The sequence below is a fragment of the Phlebotomus papatasi genome, chromosome 1 (genome assembly GCF_024763615.1).
Source record: "Phlebotomus papatasi isolate M1 chromosome 1, Ppap_2.1, whole genome shotgun sequence".
In the NCBI taxonomy this organism is placed as follows: domain Eukaryota; kingdom Metazoa; phylum Arthropoda; class Insecta; order Diptera; family Psychodidae; genus Phlebotomus; species Phlebotomus papatasi.
In genome coordinates this window covers 18,409,300-18,432,522 of record NC_077222.1, presented here as the reverse complement: position 1 = coordinate 18,432,522, position 23,223 = coordinate 18,409,300, and the positions used below count along the sequence as shown (strand labels likewise).

The following is a 23,223-nucleotide window of genomic DNA, read 5'->3' as shown; positions in this document are numbered from 1 at the left end:
TGGGAAAATGTGGATATGAGAACATATTGAAAACTCCCTTAATTACCAACCATTAGCGATAAACCCTTACCTCATTCCTCTTTAGCAGCGCAAACTAAAGGATAAAGGATACCAAAAAGGGGGGAAGCAATAAATTGGCTCCAAAAGTATGAGAAATAAATGTGCTATTCAGAGAGAAAACCCAACCCAAATCTGAAAGGAAGTTTTCGTTGGTGCAAAAAGTTCGCAATTTGGTGGTTGTAGTAATCTCAAAACGATAGTTATTTGTTCTGGGTTTTTTCTTCATCTCTTTACATAGTCTATAGTTATTTTTTTTTATATATAATTAAAGTACATTTATTAATTCAATATCTTTCAGCATCATGAAAAAATATACGTTATATTATTTCAATCAATATAGAAAAAGTCCTTGTAATTTTTTTCTTTTTTTTTTACTTCTTAAATCTTTATCGTTTTCAATCTTTTATTTTTTTTTCATTCTTTATTTTTATGCAACATACTAATGCAAGTATTTTTTTCATTATTCCTTCAATATTATTTTGCTCAATTTCTCTTTATTCTTTTAAAATTTTATTTTCAAATTACCTTTTTCTCCACAATAAAAATTGTCCGAGCCCATAACAGTCTTGTATTTTATTTAATCGTTTTGTATTTTTTTTTATTTACGGAATAAAGCATTTTCTTTTCTTTCATTTCTGAATAAAATTGTATATTTTATGATTTTCTCTCTATTTACCTTTTTTTTAATTAAGAAAAATGATTATTTTCAAACATGATGATTACTTAGGCAAATTTATCATTTGCTTTGACACAATATTTAACAGTTTTAAAAAATCTTTGTTTTTTTTTTCCTTCAGATTTTTTTTTTAGGAGAAAAAATTGACAATTTCTTACGGAAAATCAGTGGGAAAAATTTATTCAATATCCTTTTCAACCTGAATTCTAAACGTTCTGCTATTAAATTTGATACAAAACATGTTACGTCTCATTCTAATCCATATGGAAACTGCAAAAATGAAGAAAATACCTCGAAAAAAATTGAAAAAACATAATAATTCGACTTGAATGTGTTGCAAAAAATAGCGCAACAATCCTTCAAGAAATATTTAATGCACAAAAAGTGAAAAATAATCTTGGCGGGAGAATTTTCCTCACTGAACAAGGTAATCCAGTGATAAATGATTAAAATGAATGAACTAGAAAAGATGCATTAAATCAGTTTAAATAAATATTTAGTTGTACATAAGAACAGAACATTACAATTAAAGATTCACCGTGCTTTTGCACATTCAAATGAGCTTTTTAGTTTTTCTTTTGAAAAAAAAATAAATCTCCCGCCTTTTTAGCAATATATTTCTTTTTTTTCATTCATATAAAACTATGTTAACACAAGAAAAAAATATTATATTTAACATAAATATTGTAAATTGTGATTCATATTTTTTTTTCTTCAAAATAAATCATAATTATTGTTAATCTTTATAGGTTTACAAAAAAAAAAGAAAAAAAAATTAAAGAAAAAACCTCAAATATCTTTTTATTCTTTTTGTCAATTATACGTATTATTACAAGTAAAAAGTTCTTATACAATTACTTCTTTTTATCTCATTTTTTTCTCAATTTATTGATCTCTTCATGTTAATGGGTTAATTATTAAATGTTTTCTTTAATTTTCATTACGTTCTCCATCATTTATTCCTCAATAATCGTAATTATTTTTTCCAAAAAAAAAATTAAGATGTAAGAAAACGTGTTATTTTATGGTACAAAAAAAAAAAAACAAAAAAAATATTATTAATTGGTATGAAAATCTTTGAACTGCAAACTCTTTTTTTTATTATAATTTTTTCATATAATTTTTTTTTATCGCAATATAAAACTCCTTTGAAAACGTCAAAAAATTTCTTTGATTTCGAATACGAAAAAAAACATAAAATTATGAAGCATCTCAATTTTTTCAATAAATCGTTCTTTTTGTCTAATTCTTAGTTCATTTGTTCTTCATATCTCTTGTTTGTTTTTTTTTTCCTTCTTTTTTTCCAATAATGTGTCATTCAAATTTACCGAAAAATTTCAAAATTTCATCTCCGCTAGAGACAATATTCAATTTGCAAACATCATTTTGTCAAATTTCTATTTAACTTCCGCGTCTTCTTCCTCTTTGCTCTATATTCACTTCGTTTAAATGTTTCTTTTTTAGTTAGTTGAATTTAAAAAAAAATAAAAAAAATTGATTTACACTGCGGTAACATCAGTGGTTTCAATTCTATTTAAATCGGTTTTGTTATTGCGTTCTTGATTCATCTTCATAATCTCGCAACGCAACTCAACCTCCTCCACTTCCTCACTCTCATTCTGAACACTCACCTTGAGATTGGCCAGTGAATTGAGAAGATCGTTGGTGGCCTGCTCAATATCAGTGTCTGGCTTGTGGAAATACAAGAAGCATCGTCCACCTGCAATTACAAAAAAAAATGGCAGAGTGAGAAATGAGGAGATTTTCATTGGTAAGAGTTCCATTTTCTTTGAATCGTAACAACATAAACACAAAGAGCGCGATGTAAGACAAAATCTCATATAGGCAAAATGTACAGTAGACTCTCTCAAATTCGGGCATTTGGGACCGAAATATCACCCGAATTTGAGAGAAATTCGGACATCAAACTGTTTGAAATGCAATGAATTCTTGTTTATATGCATAGGGTAATTTGTCTAAAGCGAGACAGTTTGGAAAGTTGGACAAAGCAGTGTGGAATGTGAGACACCTCCTTAAAAACTTGATAATAAATCAATTAAATATTTAAATTTTTGATAAAAAGATTATTAAACCTAATTTTGTGATTACACGGTGCGACAAAATTTACCTTTTTGTAGGTGTCTTTGACGAGAGTGCCAAAACTTGTTAGAGGGTCATTTAAGGACCTCAAATCTGCAATCTGTTTGTCCGGGTCACCTCTAGATTTTTTTGGAAAAGTATTTTTTGTTTTTTGCTGTTTTATAAAATTCAAAAATGCATATCTCCGGTTCTAATTATCCGGTGGTAGTCACATAAAGCTAAACTGACGCGTAATTTCATCCTCTATAACTCTTGTGAACATATCAAGCATCTACGATGAAATTAAAGTATATTTTTTAAAAAATTTTTGAAAAAGGGCACCTAAAATGGTGCATTTTTCTGTGTTTTTTCCATCTTCTAGTAATTTTCCCACTTTAATAGAGCATTTTATATGTCAAATAAGTATGCCTAAAAGTTACAGAATTTAATATTCTTTCATTTTCTTTTGGTTTGAATTTTCTATCTTAATTTGTTTATTCACAATAATTTCTTGAAAATAAAGTGCATTAAAATCTCTTATTATATATAATTATATTAGTATCTTTGTCTAACCTACTGAAGAGCATTCTCTTTTGCACTCTCACTTACACATTTCATATAAAAAGAGGTGAAATGAAAGAAAAGAGACGTATTTAGAAATAGAGAGAGAAGAATAGCTGTTATGAGTGCCAAAAAACTATTCTTCTCTTTTTATTTCTATATACGTCTCTTTTTTTCATTTCGCCCCTTTTTATGTGAAATGTGTAAGTGAGAGTGCAAAAGAGAATGCTCTTCAGTAGGTTAGACAAAGATACCAAATAATTATATATAATAAGATTTTATTTTTATAATAATGCATTTTATTTTCAATAAATTATTGTGAATAAACGAATTAGGATAGAAAATTTAAACCAAAAAGATATGAAAGAATATTAAATTCTCTAACTTTTAGGCATAGTTATTTGACATATAAAATGCTCTATTAAAGTGGGAAAATTACTAGAAGATGGAAAAAACACAGAAAAATGCACCATTTTAGGTGCCCTTTTTCAAAAAATCTTTAAAAAATATACTTCATTTTCATCGTAGATGCTTGATATGTTCACAAGAGTTATAGAGGATGAAATTACGCGTCAGATTAGCTTTATGTGACTACCACCGGATAATTAGAACCGGAGACATGAATTTTTGAATTTTATAAAACAGCAAAAAACAAAAAATGCTTTTTCAAAAAAATCTAGAGGTGACCCGGACAAACGGATTGCAGATTTGAGGTCCTTAAATGACCCTCTAACAAGTTTTGGCACTCTTGTCAAAGACACCCACAACGTGTCGCACAGTGATATTTGAGAAATCAAAAATGCAAAAATCGTTATAAAACAATCAAAGGGTGACTTGCAAGAATTTAAAAAATGTATTGCATGCCGTGATATTCATAACCTTCACACGGTAGTTGTCATTTTCTCTGTTCCTTATGGAAGTTGCTATAGGAAAATATCAAAGTGTTTTGTTTGATTTTTCGGCATAATTTGTGAAATATTATTAAGTCCGTAGTGAAAATAGAAGGACTAGGGTAAGTGTGCCAAATTCCGGCCAGCTTGCAATTTCGGCCACCTTTTTTGTTCCACGAATTTCCATGAACTTTTAGATTTTACGTACTCTAGAGAATATACAATGCAAAAGAATAACAAAAGATGTAGCTTCGACAAACGAGATGACGTGAAAAAGATATTGGAAGAATTCCCGAAGGGCAAGGAACTATGAGAATGAAGGTGGCCGAAATAGAGCACCAAAGCTATGTCTATATTTTTATTCATTTTAAAATGTACTAAGAATGACTATAGAGTAAATAAAGACGGTAAACTCTTTACAAAGTTCCAAGCAACAATCTTTAAGAAGAAAGAATTAAAAAAATCAATTTGAATTTAAAATATAACATTTCAAACTTAAGACTTTGACGCTTGCATGCAACTATGCCGAAATTTGGCACACTTACCCTACATCCATTTAAAAGGTGAATAAAAAAATTTGTGAAATATTACATTTAAAAAGGATAGAAAAGTGATTGAATTTCGCGTTGCTTTCAAAATAAGTTCTATGAAATCTTGGACAAGTTGATTTTGTGAATGAATTTGATGGTTTTGTGCAGTGAAATCATGTTAACAAGAACGACAAAGATCCTTAAGTACCCGGAGGAATGGCTGTAACAACAGCTAGCAGCTGATAAAGAGAAAATCTCCTGGAAAAGGCTGCAAGGATTTCCAGATTCCGAAGAACACTTTTTCTGACAGATGTGGTAGTAAATATCGCAAAAACACCTGAAGTCAGCCAAATAGGAGTCTCTACAGAACTCCCAATCCAAATGGAAAAGGATTTGGGCGGATTCGGAATTGCAATGTACTAAATATTGCATCCGTTTTAAAGCTATAACTGGTGGACAGCGAGAGGCGTCTGTGAAATTTACAGAACCTCTTTTTGGTTGGACGTTCAGGAAGTTCCTGGTAATTAGCGTTCCTCAACTGTTACCCGGACATAACGGAGGGATTAGCATAACCATCAAATGTGCAAGTATACAGAGAAAACCCTCAACATTTGATTTTCTACATATTTTGTATGATATTTTGTCATTAATATCACTATGTCCAACTTTCCAAAAATTTTTGTCCCGCTTTCCAAAATTTTGTCCATCTTTTCAAAATGTGTTCTTTTTTAATTTGATGGAATATTCCAATTAATTGGTTGAAATATCTATTAAAAACTGTTAAGATTCTGTTAGAATATTTCAAAAGCAATCTCATGATGGGGAATCAGTGGCGCAATAAGCAAGACCGTTGGCTCTTGGGCGGATCGATTCCCCGGCTCTATTCACTGTTGTGAGTTCGAGTCCCGCCCGGTGCAAAGATCTGAATGTTTAGAAAAAGACATTTTCACTGTGATATAACGTAATAAAAATGCACCGCCTCGTCCAACAACTCCGGGAGCATGGAAGAAGCATCCATATTACGGGGAAGGCGGTCCTGGGCGGTCTACAATGGACTTCGCAGATTCTTCCAACACGGGATATGACATTGTAAAAATGATTACCTTGTAATAAATATCTCGATACGATTAATAATAATAATAATCTCATGATGCAAAGAAAATGAAAAAAATATATATTTATTAGGCTTAAAAATGCATTTGAAATTGAACTTTTTCTTAAGTGTCTCCCTTTCCACAATCCACCCTACTCAAATTAATTTCACATACTCATATTTATTGTAAATTTCAAAAATTTTAAAAATGCAAAATAACATCATAACTAAAACAAACCATGGCAAATTTAAGGATATTTGCTTCATTCGATAATCAAACTTGATGTCAACAAACGTTTTTCGAATTTAACTGCCGCTCGAATTAAAAAGTAGCCCGATCTTAAAAGAGCCGAATTAGCGAGAGTCTACTGTACCAAATTTCGAAATTTGAAGTGCAGGGGAAGGCTTTCAGGCTTCGCACATACTCTGGCTTTGAACATTCCATATTTTTCCATTATTTCTTTAATGAATCTGATCTTTTTTTTTTTTTCAAGAAATGTGTGCCTTAATAATGGGGCCTAAATGGGAGGTAATGTGATAGATAGCCTCTTCCTCTCAATTCCTATGTTCACCTCCAAGCGTATTAGATGCCTGGTAAGCCCCGGTACACTCAGGTGAGTGATGGAAGATTGGGTAATCAATCATAGTGGGAAGTCACAAACCTAAGGCTAACGAACAAGGTATCTGGTCCTTCTAGACAGGGTTGGGCGAGGGGTAACAACCCCTCCCCGTAAATGGAAAATTGTTTCTCAATTAGCTAAAATTCTTTACAATCTCGGCTTTTGTGGTCCTAGGTGAAGTCCGACCTCGTCAGATCGGGCCCAAATTTTGGATTTACACGATTTGACACTCATAGATCACGAATATCATAGGGTGGAATTAACCACTTATCGCCATGTTTAGGAAAAAGAGGAATTAATTTTATTATAACTTTTGAACTCTTATTACAAGATAACTAAAATTGGACACAAAACTACTTAGATGTATTAGCTCTAGATTCGTGAAAACAATAGTCTTAGAATTTAACGCTGGACTACTTAAAAAACTGATTTTTATTAATAATGCAAAAATAACCACTTCATCGCCACTTTTCACCACTTTTCGCCAGTTTTGTAACCACTTCTCGCCACCCCATTTGAAAAGGTCCAATCTCGATTATTTTAGGTAATGTTATAAAAAAGAATACATTCAGCATGTCTTTTTCCTCGTGATCACCTTATTATTACTCACTTTAAACGATTTTCTTTCACTTCTAAAAATCAAATTAAAAGTCTATTGCATAAAGTAAACAATGCAAATTTGACAACCGAGAATCTACGAATTGAAGTTAGCGTCGCCTACTGAAAAGAGATGGCGACAGGTGGTAAAATCAATTCTAGAAGATAACCACTTTTCGCCATGCCTCATTTTTATATAAAAATGATATAAAATGAAATATTAATTAACTAAACACAAATTTTATGTATTCAACAAGTGTAATTAAATATTCAATAGAAAAATTATTTATCCAAAGAGGTATTTTTTCCTTGATGAAAATTTGATGACACTTTTACTATATTTGGTAAGAAATGTTGGATTCGATGCAGTTGCTTAAAATATTACTCTAGAAAATGCTTAAAATCGTAAATCCAAAAAGAATAATTATTATTTTTCGACTCTATATGTACAGTAACGCGACTTCCCTGACACAAGCTATAAGGGATCAAAAATTTAATTTTCAAATGGCCATACCTCCGGTTTCGGAAAGCTCTCATGGAGTACTACAACCCTTATGATACCCCAATTTCATCTGATTTAATCGAAATTCCGATTAATCGAAAAATCGATTTGCGATTAATCGATCTCGAATATTTCGAAAACTAGACTATGTTTTTTCTTAAAATTTTAGTATGTTGTAGCTGAGATCGAGACCTTTCCAACGGTAGGTCGCACTCCTCCCTCGATGTTCCCTGACCTGAGTTATAATCAAAAATGTCTTGATCGGGCTATATTTTCAGTGTTTATGAAGCGATTTCGATGAAATTTTAGTATAATATATTGTGACTGAGATCGAGATCTTTCGAATAGTTGGATCCCATCTCCCATCCGTCTCTACCCCAACCCACTGTACCTCGACCCTTACTATACCCATATGGACCGGACTCTATCACTTATGTTTATTAACCGATTTCAATGAACTTTTCTTTCTTTTGTTGGCCTTCCCCACTCAGACTACTTATATATAAAATAGAAAATGACCAGTGATAAGCCCAGATAAGCTTATGGTAGTTGAGATTCTTTACAGGTGACCTCGATATGCGTACAACTCGGGGTGCTTGCAAATCGAACAAGAAAACTCGATGGGCCCGAGGCTGCCCGCTTGGAGCTTTCCCTATCCCTAAATACGTCCACAACATTGCAAAGAGAGTTCTCCCTTTTTCTACACTTATATCTATTCGTTACTAATAGTCCTGTCATCAAATACTCGCTTGACAGTCGTCTTGATTTTCACCACCTTCAGAAGTTCTGATCCTGGAAAGGAGACCATTGTCTCGAAAGAGCGTAAATTTTGCCAAAGCAGAGCCTTTGGCGGATTTTATTGCTTCTACAGTTTTTTCTAATGTTTTTCAAAATTGTCCTAAGCGATTTCGTTCATTTTTGGATATGTTTTGGAGGTAGTCCAACTACTGAATATCCCGTCCATAGACACCTTTCATTGAAATAATCGCATATTGCAAAATTAAAGATCAAAGTTCAACCACCCCTGTAAGGAATTTCTGTTATGCTCTGTCAATGTCATTAATTCTGTTCGAATTTCAGGAGAGCTTTTTCGAAAAAGTGACTCTCTAACCCTAGTATTGTCAGCTTTCGAACTCATATGTGACAATGTCATAAAAATTACCGAATTACAGAATAAGATCTTAAAAAAAAAACAGTTTGAAAATTGCATTTACAAGGGATCCCCCTTTCCCGTTTACATTATTATTTTTTGTCTGTCCACTTGAGTTATTTTTTTTTAATTTAAAAATATAGTCAGCCTTTTCAAAGTTATCAACCGATATGAATAATATTAAATTTGTTAGCTTCAAGGTACTAATTTAATTAAAAAAAATTATTAAATAATATAAATTAAATTAAATAGAAAAATATGAGTAATAAAATGACTTACTCTTCCAGGAGATAAAATGAGGGTTGCAGCCACGTTTTCGGATCTCCTGCTTGATATCCTTCACGCGAATATTCTTGGAGATATTTGTAACTTTGATACAAATATTATTGCTATGATCTGTACCACGACGGCGATCACCAGCTGGCTTCTCCTGGTTCTCCTGTCCATTCTGATTGTCCCTCTCCTGCAATTATAAAAAAAAGTACAATCCATTCAAAATTGAGAATCTCTTCAAAAATTCAAAAGAAACTTACACGACGTCTTGGGAATTTTCTGCGTGGGCGTCGATTTCGTTGGTTATTTTCCTGCTGCAATAAAAAGTTTACAATTTTTTTTAATGTCTCTCACGTTATGAATTTCTCATAAAATAAAATTATCGATGAGATACTAACGTTATTTTCACCATTATTCTCAGAATTGCGCGGTTTGCGCTGGCGCCTCATGAAGCGCTTATTCCGATTTTGACGCGGTTTGCGATTTGTCTCAACGTCGGTATCTTCGGACTTCAACTCAATCACCTTCCCGGACCTTTTGGACGCAAGAAAAATAGAAAAATTACATTTTAGAACAATGAAAATGGCGTTTGCAGGCACTTACGCCTCCTCCTTCTCCTTGATGACTTTGAGCACCGGCACAATTCCCAGGCGACGCTGAGACAGCAATTGCCACTCAATGCCTTGTGGACGCTTAAGACGCTTCGCCACGCGGATCACTTCCGTTGGCGTCACAATCATATCCACAGGTACATCGTAGCTTTTGAAGAGATCACCTGGTAAGCTGTCCGAGACCTAGAATGAATTCACAATCGTTGCATATTTCGTCTCCTAATCTCAAGAGAAAAAAAAAGCACGAGAGACAGCAAAAACAAAAAGAGAGCGAAAGCGAAAATTCTGTACAGAGAGATAGAGAACCTGAGCATCGTGGACCGTTGTCACGATCAGGGTGTCATTGGTGATAACTCCACAGTGCACGAGAAGAGCAAAGTCCAGATCCACGTAGCCATTTCCCTTGCCAATTCGGCGACCGTCTCTGTCCACTGCCACCGATCCGATAACGATCATGTCCAGCTTCAAGTCCGTGTCGTGATCTTCAAGGTGGAAATTGTGTACCGAGACATTAATGCAAATCTGAGAGTTTCATTGCAATGCAACTTAAGCATTCTCATTTGTATAACCTTTGACTTTATATTTCTATTTTTGCAATTGTGAATTTTCGACATAAGCAACAAATTTTTCATCTTTATACAAATTTTCTTTTTACAAACAATTTTTTTTCATAAATAATATTATTAGATAGGCGTTAAAAGCAATATTCAGAGAGGCATGTCATTAAAAACAATATTTTGCAGTAATTAGAAATGTTTCCTATAGCAAATTGCAAAGTTTCTTTTTATGATTATTAGATTTGTAAAAATTCTTATAAAAAATTAATTGAATTTTTAATATCACAAATTTACCAATAAGTTTTGTTTTCTCAATTTAAATATTTATAATAATAATAATAATATAATAATATTTATTTTACACAGTTGAAATATAGGGAAGACTGGGGCAAAAAGTCACTAAACGGATACGTTATTTTTTTAAAAGCTACTCGATCGCTTCAAAAATTTCTAATTAGTTTAATTAATTTCTAATTTCTAATACATTTATCGAGCCGTTTTCTAAAAGGTAATTTTGTGGCTATTCTCAAAAAGGCTGGGGCAAATAGTATACCAAACATTGGGTATTATCATATTTTGATTCGCTTCATTACGGGCTTCCGTAAATTTGAAAAAATACCTAGAGGACATATTTTCATAGAAAATTTATTCATTTACACCTTTATAAAACACCGTTTTCTCTGCGAGAAAAGTGAGAAAACGAGAAAACGCTTTTCAAGCTATTTTTGAAAAAAAACACACAAAAGACTGCAAATCGTTTGACCAATGCAAACAACAAGCGGCCAGACCTGGTAATGACGTTTCTTTTCGCCGTGAGACATCAGAAATTGCTTCGCTTTTTTGTTACTTTTTGCTCTATACCCTTGTTACTTTTTACCCCAAGTGGCCATTTTTAACCCATTCCTTACCATGGTATTATACATCATACGCAAATTCAGTGATTTTAGATGATTTATTCCAGGGCAATTGATATTCGAGTTTCTGTCGGGAATGGATATTTAGTTACTTTAGTCCTTCATTTACTTGGAAAAAATCGACCGACAGAGATGGGAATACATTTTGTTGTTCTTTTCTCACTTCACATGAAGTCATGCAAACATTTTGCTCAAAATGGCGGACGGAAAATGCGACATCCCGTCGAATTTGTTAAAATTGGCCTTCATCCTCTTTCCTGGGTATGAATTCTGAGATTGTGAGTTTTTCACGTGAGAAATTAATGGCTCTGAGATCACCTTTAGAAAACATTTTGTCCAGCTTTCGTAAAAACTTTCATGTAAATTCTTAGATGCTGTAAGTGTTTCACGTGACATTTTTTATGAAAGTTTCACCAAACGCATACAGGAAACGATCTAAAAAACCGTGAGTTTCTCACGTGAAAAACTCACGCATCTCAGAATTCATACCCTGATTTGAATTCCGGTTGCCAATGTGTCTTTTTGGATAGTTACTCTATCTAAATCAATAGAGTTTGTAATGAATTAATGCACAGAATTTAAATTCAGTGACCGTTAAGACGCGTGTTTGAGGGCGGCTCCCCGCACTCCCATAATGAATAAAAATTATTTCTTTTCAAAATATTCATCTATTAACCTGTAGGAAACTAATCCCAAAATATGAACATTCTATCTCAAGTATTTCTGGTACATTGACTGATTGGGTTAATAAAAGGATTTCTGGAGGAAAGAATTTTTGTGAAATTCTAAAATAGATAGTGGATTCGTATTCAAAAAATCCAAATTATTTAGAAAATATTCACCAGTGCATCAATTTTGGAAAATAAGTAGGTAATAATTGTTATCTTCTGCAAGGAAAATATTTCAAAAATAGGGCTAAAAATTTCGATATTTTTTATTTTCTAAATTCCTTGTTCGAATTCTAAGAAATTTACGACATTGAAGAAGGTCTATGGAGGCTATCTATAGAAAAAAAAACTTTGACCCGCTATCTTTTTTACCTTGGAAGATATTGAATTTTGAATTTTTCGATTTGTGACTTTTTGCCCCAGTCTCCCCTATGTATTATAGTCATTGACAATTCAAAAAAATACCACAGCCATTCCACATCAAGTCTAGAATTTACTGCAACTCTTGAAAGCTAGAGACTAAAATTTTATCCGGAAATTCGATTTTATCGAGATATTTGAAAGGTTAAAATGAAAATTCATTAAGTTCTTAAATTTTGACATCTGTAATGTCCTGGTTATGTTTCTATGACTTTTTTTGAGATAATAAAATTATTTAAAAAATTCTGTCATTTTGTTTAATGCATTTACAAATTCCGTGCTGGCTTTATGGCCTCTACACACTAGAGAAATATATGTCCATATTGAATAGTTTTTCCTAAGCATAGAATATTTGCTTCAATATGGAAATAAATTACTCTAGTGTGTAGAGGCCATTCGACATGAAATGGAAAATTTTAAATTGTATTTCTCTATGGGATATTCTTCCCTTTTCTTCAGAGAAGTCTAAAATTTAATGTTTTTCTGACCACAATTATATTGACAAAAGAAATTCAATACAAATCACCACACAAAAGCTTCGCGTGAAGCTAATTATTTTGCATGATAAAATTCAAAGTTGAATTGAACATTTTTCATTATTATAATACCCGCATCTGCTTTAAAATGATTTTGTATTGTTTATTATGCAAAAAATAATTAGTTTATTGAAATTCATTTAAATTATTAAAGTTTTAGACATCCTATTCTCAATTTCATAAAATTATACATAGATTTATAAAACAGTTTTTGAAAGACTGTGAATTTAGGAAAAATCGGTTTTTGCTTAAATAAACTCTTAACATCAATAATCAAATGAAATCCCAAAAGCTTTGAAACAATACTTTTAATGGAAAAAATAATTTTGATCCCTCCTAATAGCTCCACAATAATATATCAACCCTTTAAGAACAAATCGAAGAAATTCGAGTACAAATCAAAACTCTAGTTCTTTATTAGGAAAACTATTTTTAAATAATTGCAAATAGGCAATAAGACGAAGAAACATTGTATGTCTGATGCATGTATGTTTGTATTACTTGAAAACACTTCAATATCTTTTCTGATATCTTGCATTTAAGCGTATTAGTTGGTGCTATTATTATGTAGGAAGATGAATTTCATTCAAGAACTCCATTGTAATATGACAGACAAACTATGCTGAAAATTAATTTCACAATAAAGTGACGTCATCAGATTCTTTATTGCTATTATTTTCTCTTTTTTTCCTAATTCGCATGTATAACAATACCGCAAGAGCACTTCAAAAGCATCGAGTATGAAAAAGGAATGTAACAGAAATGAGGGTAAGCAATATTCCCCTCAAATCTCAGATAAATCTTCAAGTACACATTGCAATACCAACGCTTCAAGCGCATAAAATCTTAAAACTTCACAGTATAAACACTGAATTTTGAACAAGTTTAACAACTTAAAGGATTAAAGACTTTCCCTATGACTATGTTTTATGTCAATCTTTTAAAAACTATGATATATAGAACAAACAAAGTAGAGAAAAGCGTAGTGGAAAAGGGAAAGAATAATATAGCAATATCTATAATACCGATGCACAGTTCGGATATCACAATGGAAATGGAATATAATATGATGTACTCATGCTTGCATACAATATATTCCATTTTTATTCTTAGCTCCTAAACCTAAATTAATATTTAAATAAATTTTAAAAGATTTTCTCTTTCCCATAGAATAATGCCCTAGACACACTTACGACTTAAGCCGAAAGACGGTTTAATGTTATTATAATCAAAATAATGATTTGACTAAATTTCCATCAGTGTCCTACTAACTAAGCCGTGTCTCGACTTAAGCCAAGAGACGGATTAGTCAGAAACTGATGGCTTAACGTAATCATAATCAAAATAATGATGAGATTACTTTTCTGTCTAGTTCAATCTAAATTCGAGTGCGAAAGAATAAGGTAGAAATATACAAAACGTTTATGAAAAACAGGGATGTGAATTTTGATTTTATTAAATTTTACTGATTTAAAAGATGTGCCAGATGCATAAGTATTTGGAACTTTGTTAAGTAGCCTCAATAAATTTCATATAACTGTGACTCCGATCTTTTTAAACATTCTTTTATTAATTTACCCAAAACCGAAAACTTTACAATCTGTAATTTTTGTGTTAAATATTTAGATTCGTAACATCATTCTGTGGTAGGGGAGACCGGGGCGGATTAGCCAAAAAAATGAAATTTTTCTGTGACCGGGAAGAAGTTAATTACTCTGAATAAATTAGTAGTTTTCCAATATATAACACTCTACTGTCTATTTCTACTCCTGACTAATTATGCCCCAGTCTCCCCTACGGCACTTTTGATCCCCCTGGAATAAATTTGTATTTTTTTCGTAATATTTCAAAATTTCAAAATAAAAGTATATTTAAATAATATTTTGCATTTCCTTAAGGGGGCAGCCTGAGTTGGAAGGCCAAAACTTAGCAGTTTTCCGTGATTTTTTAAGACAAATTAAAAGATCAAACTTCATGAAATTTTCGGCATAGGTTGACACGGGTCCCGCGGTCAAAATCCCGCAAGCTAAAATCCCGAAAACGTCAAAATTACGAAAGGACAAATTCCGAAAGCCAAAATCCCGAAAGCAAAAATAACGAATTCTTAAAAGTGTCCTAGCTACTCCCACAATTGCACCCGCGCTTGCTGGAGGCAAAGGGAAATTCTCTGTGTCTTGGGAAATTATTCTACACATTATCCTCCATATAATTTCATCCCTTTCAGGATTTTGAACAACCGGGATTTTGGCTTTCGGTATTTTCGCTTTTCGGGATTTTGACCCATTCGAGATTTCGACTCATTAGAGATTTCTACCTATTCGAGATTTTAGCTTTTCGGGATTGTGGCGTTCGAGATTTTGGTCGCCGTCGGTTTACACTACTTGAAATGCTTAAATTAAGTTTTTTCAAAAGAAATATTCCAAAATGACGGACTATTGTAGACTCTCGCTCAATCGGCTCTTTTTCAATCGGGCGACAAATTATGTTGACAATTTTCACGTTTAATTATGAAGCTAATTCGCTCAAATTCGATGTAGTTCTTCCTATTTTATCGTGATTCTTTATAATTGAGCGCTTTTTGTGGAATTTATAAAGGCTTTGACGCCCAAATCTGTCGATAAACCGAATGACATTTTCCCCAAATGCCCAATTGAGAGAGAGTTTACTGGAATGTACTTTGCATACCTGAGGAAGGAGCCAACAAGCTCCGAAACGTTGTCTAAGTAATAAAGGAGGAGAAGGATCTAGGTCAAAATCCGTGTTTCTTTTAACTCTTTCGTCTCTTTTGGGACTGTAGTACCCAAAGAAGCATATGCATTTTCTATGAAAAACAATGTTTTTTAATTATTCAGAACTGATAAAAATCCTATTCTTGTGGATGATTGCAAACTATAATGATGTCCAAATGTGAGATATTTTTTGTAGGACCTCAATTAATTCCTGAGCTTAGATATTTTTGATTAAAAAATGGTGAAATTGGCTTGCAGCATATGCTGCGGTCCGGAAAGAGTTAATCCAAATTAATCTACTGACCGAGCATCTGATCTTTTTCATTTTTGGATATGTCTCAGAGATTACCCAAGCGGACATTTCGTCCTTAGACGAAAATAGCGTTGAATCATTCCTAATAACGGTTTTTCAAGGTCAAAGGTTAAAAATGTTAAAGGTTTATCAAGCGAATGGGGTCATGTTTGGGCTCGTTGGAAAAGTCTTGGAATTTCCTATAAAACTGAACCGATTCCAATCGGTTCTGAGCCGGTAATGAACCGATTCTCAACCGATAAAAATTTTTTATCTGAAAATCAATTCTATTACTTTTAAAACTGTTTTGTGGGATATTTTGAATGATTTATGAATCGGTTCAAATCGATTGAGAACCGGTAAATGGTAAGTGCCGCGAAAGTACTTCTGTGGTATATAGTATCTAAGTCACGAGTTCGAGCATTTCGCAAAGCCTAAGACGCTTTGCCACCCCTTTTTATTTAAACATTGTCATTTTTTGCTAATTTCTGTTTTTATATTTTACTACAACAAAAAACCCCTTGAATTACAAGAAATTCGTGTTTACGTCTGTAAGAATTTATTTCGCTTAATTTTTGTATTAAAAGATTAAAAAAAAAAAAAAAACTTTATTTAATTAGTAAAACAAAAAAGGAAGCGGTTTTTCAGACAGGTTTTTAATTGTTAAAATTTGCATTTTTCCTGAATAATTTTCAAATGCCTGAACCAGGGGGTGACATTAGCTCTGAAAAATGCGACCAGTTTTATTGTAAATTTTTTCCGGTTTTCATACACATTTCACGAGATATCTCCGAAAGTACGTAGGTTGCCAATTTGGGGTTTTCGGTTGCCCATTCTATATTAAATTGACTTTTATTTTGTATTTGTATTTTTTGTTAATTCATTCCACAATGATAGAAAACACCGATTAAACTCCAAAGTTTTTTCGGCACGCTAAAAACATTTGGGAAACATAGGAAACGTCATGCCCCTGACCTGAACCCAGATTAAAAAATCAAAGTAAAAGAAAGTGAGGCACTTTTGACTTGGTGCACCTTTGAAAATAGCCTTTTTCCTCCCTTTTTAAAAGGAACTAAGGCTTATTATAATGTAATTTAGCTTTACATTGGGTTTGTGCAACGCTAGTATCACGGTAAGCTCCAGTTCCGTTAAAAATAAGAGAAAAAAAAATTTTTGTAGCTGCCCCAATTCATAAGTGCCCCATTTTCCCCTAGGATGATCTTACTTTTGCGGTAAAAAATATAGGACGCAATTATTTTTCAAAATGGATTCTTTAATTAAATTAAAGATCTTTTTCTTCAAAGCAAATTCCCTAAAGTTTATTTACAATTTAACTCCGAAAGCGAAAATTAGGAAAATATTTTTTAGGAAAATTAGGAAATTGTTCTTAATTTTATTTAGGATTTTTTTACCAATTTTACCTAAATTTTAATTTTTTATCAATGTAATTTTTTTATTAATAAAATAATTTTAATATTTCAAAATTAAATATTTAGGGTCGAAGTGCTGGAAACAAATCTAATTCGCAGATTGCTTCTAATTGCATTCCATTATGCTATTCTACAAAATATATGATCAAATGGAGAATTAGAAAAAAACGTTCTCAAGAATAAATTAAAGAGAACAAGTCTGTGAATCATTTTCCTTTTTTAGACACACTTTTCTTGAGATTTTCACAATTATTTAACCTCTATCTTTCCCCAAAGCCTGCAATGTCAGAACGACAAAAAAAAGTAATTTGGAGGATACTCACTGATCTCCTGACCATTCTCACGCAGAGCCTGCGGACGAATGAGCTGCTTCTGGACCGTCAGATCAGCATCAGCGGGTGCCTCAATTTTAGCCAGGAGGGCTGTTGAGTCACGCGCCGGGGACACGAAGAGAGGCTTCCCGGCGCCCAGAGCCAGAAGTTTTATCGGCTCCTGGGGCTTATCCGTGTTGATTTTGATTCTTTCTGCAGAGTTTGGGGATGAAAAAGACACCAGGGCAGAGAGAGAGAGAGGGGATTTTGGATGAGAAAGGGGACAACTTGACCACTCCCTGAAAACCGAAAAACAAAAGCAATTTGAGAGAATACTTACGGGCATTCTTGAACTCCTGCGTATCCGCAAGGAGGGCGGCGGCTTTTTCGGCCCCCACAAAGTTCGTAATGCGATTGTAGACGTAGTTGGTGTGAGTTGCGGCTTTCTGCTCGAGGAGCTTCTTCCATACTTGGACACGGATTGACCTCTTGGTAATCTCCTCGCCTGAAATAGACCCATTCACCATTATTGCCCCCTGCATTGCGTCACCACTGCACACGCCAGCCATCTCAGAGTGCCCCCCAATGCCGGAAAAGTCGCCAAATGAGTGAAAAACAAAAACACGCCTCGTGTTTCGAAAGGCTTACTGAGTTTGAGAATCGGCTGGGTGCATTTTTTCACACCGACTTTTCAGCCACATAACACACACATTCCCGCCAAATTTCACTCCCCATCGATGCATTGCACTCCCAAGTACCACTTACTTTTCGGCACATCCCCATTTTCCTTGGAAGGCTCCATATTTTCCGGATTTTCTTCTCTGCTGCGAAAAAATGACAGCCACTGATTTTAACCAAGCTGCAGGAAAACTGCTGTAATTCAAGATGGCGCCAACTGACCTCAAGAAAGCAGAGGGCGCTGGCGGTTCCGCGCAAAATGTCACTGAATCACGCAAAAGCTCGTCAACCGGAAGTCATCCGGGCTACCCAAAAAGATGCCCTCTTCCTCGAGGATATCACCGGTCGGATTGGGGAGTTGCTTGAGCTGCTGCCGACATCGCGTCGGCTGAGATTGCCGGAGAAACTTGCCAAATATCTCGCTGGGACTTTGTACTATGGATTGAGTACTATCTTCAGGCTCCAAACCCTCGGGGAGGAGTACACGGGTATGATACAAGTAGATAGAGGATGCAGGGACCTACCTCAGAGACATGTACAAATAATTACGTACCTATTAGACGTGGGAGGAGAGGATTTGGTGAGGTGTCTCCTGCAGAAAATTGAGAATGAAATTTCCCACCAAGAAAACATAATTCCAGAGGCTAGGGAGAAGATCCAGGTGTGCCTGAAACACGTAAAAGACTCCCTGCCTTACTGGAAAACTGCCCATAGGGCATGGTTTTACATCTTTGCTGGGAAATACCATATTTCAAAGAGAATCACTGGGATCAATTATTTACTGGTCAGATATTGGATAAATTCCACAATGTCCATGAATGCATACAGAATCCTAGGAGTCATCACTCTTCTGCAACTGGGAATTGTGCTACTGAAATCCCTGAAAAATCTCAGAGAGGATTTGCAGAGGATCAAGCCAGAGGAGACGCTAAAACCAAAATTTTCCAACCAAGCTTTTCAGTCGCAAAAGATTTGTGTCTTGTGCCTAGAACCCAGGACAAACACCTCATCCACTCCATGTGGGCATCTCTTCTGCTGGCACTGTATCATGGATTCCCTGGACCAGAGAAATGTCTGTCCTGTTTGCAGGGAAGCCGTAGAGAAGCGATCAGTTGTTCCCCTGATGAACTATTCCTGAGATTATTGTGATAAATAGGGCAGCCTTTAATCCTCATTGAGAGTTCAATAAAGCAATCTAATACAATAAATACTGGGCATTTTTTTTCTGTGGAATTTAGCGGATTGCCTGAGACATGTGCAGTGGAGTTAGCATCAATTCAAGCTGAGCATCTTTGAAGTTGGCACCACGAAGATTTGCCTCCTGCAGATCACTTCCGGACAAGTTACACTTCTCCAAGTCAGCTCCGGCTAGAATTGCAGCCCTGAGATTGCAATTCTTCATGTTGGCATTCTTCAGATTCGCCACCCGGAGATTAACTCCTGCCATATTACTCCCCTCCAAGCAAGCACCTTTGAGATTAACTCCCTCGAGATTGCTCCTGCTTCCCGTGGGATCTTCAAAGTTACACTCCTGCAGATTGGCACCTTCCATGTTTGCACAGAGAGCCTTCAGGGAGATCATTTGAGCGTAGGAAATGTCTGCATGGGACAAATCACATCTCTCCAGACAGCAATTTGTGAGATTGGCATACGACAGATTGCACCTCGACAGACAAGCATACTTGAAATTCACCTTTCTCAGATCCAGCCTCCTGAGATCAGCTCCTGAGAGATTAATTCCCTGGAATCTCAATTCCGACAGATTGCACGTCTGAATAATCGCAGTGACAACATCCCTTCGGGTCAGTGGCGCATCTGTGCTGCTATACTGCCTCTTCACGGCATCCTCCAGCTGCGGAATGAGACTTTCAACCCCGAAGAATCTCGCTTCCTCGAGAATTCCCTGAGGATTGACGTTAGTGTCATAGATCAACTGACCACTCCTCAAATAATTCACAATTGGCTCAAAATACTGCGGACTTCGATCAATGAGATAAGCACCCTGGTCATCCTTGTCACTGGGATCCATAGCACCATCCTGAGAGAACATCCGGGTGAGCATCCCAGGCTCTTTTGTCAGAGTCGACAGAGTCGTCATGAAAATCCTCCCACCTACATTCAATTTAATCCATTTGGGCAGTTTTCTGGCCACTTCTTCTCCCTCATACACGAGCATACTACTCCTTGAGTTTTCACCAACTTCCTCTGCCATTTAATCCACAGAAAAAGCTTGTTTACACTTCCGGGCTGACTCAGCTGACACAAAATATTTGTTTTGATCAACCCAAGGGGGAGATATTAGGGTCGAAAGTGATGTACAGCTGATAATGAAGTGCTTGGAAGACTTTGGAAGTGGAAGTACTGGAATATAAATATAAAGTCTTTCCGTCTAATTTCGTATTTTTCAGACTACCAACTTTATTTTCGTATTTTATAAGATAGATGTCAAATTTTGAATTATAAAATTTTGGTATGCAAGATTAACTCTTTCGGCTCCTTTGGGACTCTGGGTACCCATGGAAAAAATTATTTTTTTAGACTATTTAAAATCGATAAAATTCCGATTCTTGTGGATGATTACAAACTATAAGGATGTCCAAATCTAGGATATTTTTTTGCAGGATCCCAATTAACTCCTGAGCTAAGATAGTCTTGGTCAAAAATCGTGAATTTTCGATTTTCTGCTTCTTTGGAGATATTATGACTTTTTTGATATTTCTAGGCCAGAATTTGCTTTTTGACACCAACCTTGTAACAAAATTCCAAGCAGAAGCGACATTTTTGCCAATATGGCCGATAATTTTGACATTTGGCAGCGAGGGAGATTGCTTTTAGGCAAGTTTTTCCTATTCTTCCTGATTTTTGTGAATTCTGATTGTCCAGGAAGTGTTTTTTTATGCTTTTGAGAAAGCTTAATGTGTCTACATACAATAACATTGTGTTGAAAAAAATGTGTTTTAAAGTGTTATGTGTCAAATATTATGAGGAATCTGTTTACAAGCAGGAGCTGGGTGTCTTTTTTAGCACTTCCTGGACATCCCACAAGATACTGGTCAATAATTCACCTTATTTTAGTTATCAACATCGTACAGGAATCCTTTGATACGCACAAATAGTTTACAAAATCGATAATATTGGCTTTGAGAAAATTGAAGTTTGTATCCTTTGCGTTCTTTTGGGGACGAGAGTACCAATGAGTTTTCCACTTTCCCAGAGACGGAAGAAACTCTTTCTCTGTAAAAGTATGATATTTAACCACTAAGACTTACAGTTACAATAAAGTGAGTTTTACTGAAATTTGTTCGCTGGATATGTTGTGGTCCCGAAAGAGTTAAGGTCTATGTGGTGAGTTTATTTGAACGAGACTACCATGCTAGCTATGAGTGTTATTTAGTTTGCGCGTTAATTTTTCTCTTTGGAAAGCAGAAGGCGGGAAGGAAAAACAGTAGAAAAGTGGAAAATATTTAGTGGAAAAGCTCATTCTGAGGAAACGGTGGCCAAAAGAAAATGTTTAAGATTCGTTTACTGGTGAGTAGTACTTCTTTGAGATCTATAAATCACAATGAAAAGTTAAGTTTAGGTTTTTCCTAATGTTCATTTCCTTTACAGAATGAGAGATCTTCAGAGATCAGTGGAAAGTTAATATTAGCAGGAAGCATTTGTTGTCTTTGCAGAGAGTGATGAACAAAACAGGAGAATCTGAGATCACCGGAAAGATTGGATAAGAACTTTGCAAAACACAGGTGAAGAGGATGCTCCTGCAAAGATGATTCATTTTGAAGACTGTTAGGTATTGGACAAAAATTTCTTTGGAAGTCAGAAAATTGTATCAGGAATAGGATATAATTATGCAGTGCGGAAATGTATAGTCTTTTTCGTCCCCAACGATGTCTTTCGATTTTTCTGTATTAGAAAATGCGATCAGAAGACGCAGAAATATACTCACAACTTGCACCGATAGCAGAATTACCAAGCTGAGGAAGAAAAAGCCTGAGATTGCGTTGAGAAAAATAATTAAAATGTGTTTTCAAAAAAAATATGTTTTATTTTTTAAGAAAAAATATTGTATTCTGACGAATTAAAGATTTCTCAACTTCAAATTAGTAAAATGAGTATTAAGAAAACCATTCCTTAAATTTTTCTTTACCGTGTAAACAGACGGAATTCCCACGGGAATTCCCACGAAATATTTCATTCCGGATGGGAATTCCGGATGGAAATTCCCATATTGAACTGTCAAATTTTTACCATCTGCTCTATGCGCCTCTGGTGGGCTTCAAGCGCAACACAAAAATGCTCCGAAAATTTGAATTTCAAATTGTGTTTTTTCCGAATATAAATAACGGAATATATATCTGGAAGATATTTTAGGTACTTTATTTTATTAAAATGGCTCTATTATATTACGTGTTGTCTTTTATACTCAATTACTAATATGACAAAGTCTTTAGAATAATTGAAACAGCTTTTGGGATACTCTCAAATAGATTTAGGATAATTCAGGGGGAAATCGAAGTACAACCAGAGTTTTCTACTACTATTGTACAGGCTGTAATTCCTCTCCACAACTTTATAAGAAAGACCAGCGATAGTAAAGATCTAATTTTTGAAAATGTTCTTAACGTTGATGTTTTAGAAGGAAATAATAGACATATCCCCGGCAGACCAAGCAGCGAAGCAAATTTAAGCAGAGATAAATATAAAGATTATTTGTATAATAAATTGAATGGACATTGTTCGAAAGAAGATGTCTGTAAAAAATTTTAAAACTCTATTTTCAATAAATTGAACGACAAAAAGAATATTCTTCTTTTACTTCAAAGTAATATTTTATAGCCGAAAATTTAATTTCTAAGGTTTCCGGCTGTAACTCCTATTAGTTAACTTCGACAGCTCTTACTATTCTTTAAGTTCCTTCTCTAAATTATTATATTCTTTACATTTTTTAATAATGGAATCTAGTGAAAAAGATATGTTTCGAATCTGCCTTTCCACTTATTAAAACCACTTCTGAAATATTTTTGATGAATATTTAATTCACTCCAG

At 34.3% G+C, this 23,223-nt stretch overlaps 3 protein-coding genes across 3 annotated transcripts; 1 reads left to right on the top strand and 2 right to left on the bottom strand.

Moving 5' to 3' along the window:
• Nucleotides 1-263: 263 nt before the first annotated feature.
• LOC129798059 (methenyltetrahydrofolate synthase domain-containing protein) lies at nucleotides 264-18,376 on the bottom strand. The gene is made up of 9 exons (XM_055841025.1): nucleotides 18,265-18,376; nucleotides 17,840-18,004; nucleotides 17,512-17,712; nucleotides 9,949-10,124; nucleotides 9,635-9,825; nucleotides 9,430-9,565; nucleotides 9,292-9,345; nucleotides 9,038-9,221; nucleotides 264-2,456 (listed from the first exon to the last, which is right to left on the bottom strand). The coding sequence occupies exons 1-9, from the start codon at nucleotides 18,299-18,301 to the stop codon at nucleotides 2,236-2,238; spliced, it is 1,365 nt and encodes a 454-aa protein (XP_055697000.1). The 5' UTR covers nucleotides 18,302-18,376; the 3' UTR covers nucleotides 264-2,235.
• Nucleotides 18,377-18,436: 60 nt separating this feature from the next.
• On the top strand, nucleotides 18,437-19,385 carry LOC129798082 (peroxisome biogenesis factor 10). The gene has a single exon (XM_055841054.1). The coding sequence runs from the start codon at nucleotides 18,437-18,439 to the stop codon at nucleotides 19,313-19,315; it is 879 nt and encodes a 292-aa protein (XP_055697029.1). The 3' UTR covers nucleotides 19,316-19,385.
• Nucleotides 19,318-20,498, bottom strand: LOC129798074 (BTB/POZ domain-containing protein KCTD9). The gene has a single exon (XM_055841042.1). The coding sequence runs from the start codon at nucleotides 20,387-20,389 to the stop codon at nucleotides 19,412-19,414; it is 978 nt and encodes a 325-aa protein (XP_055697017.1). The 5' UTR covers nucleotides 20,390-20,498; the 3' UTR covers nucleotides 19,318-19,411.
• Between the last annotated feature and the right edge of the window lie 2,725 nt (nucleotides 20,499-23,223).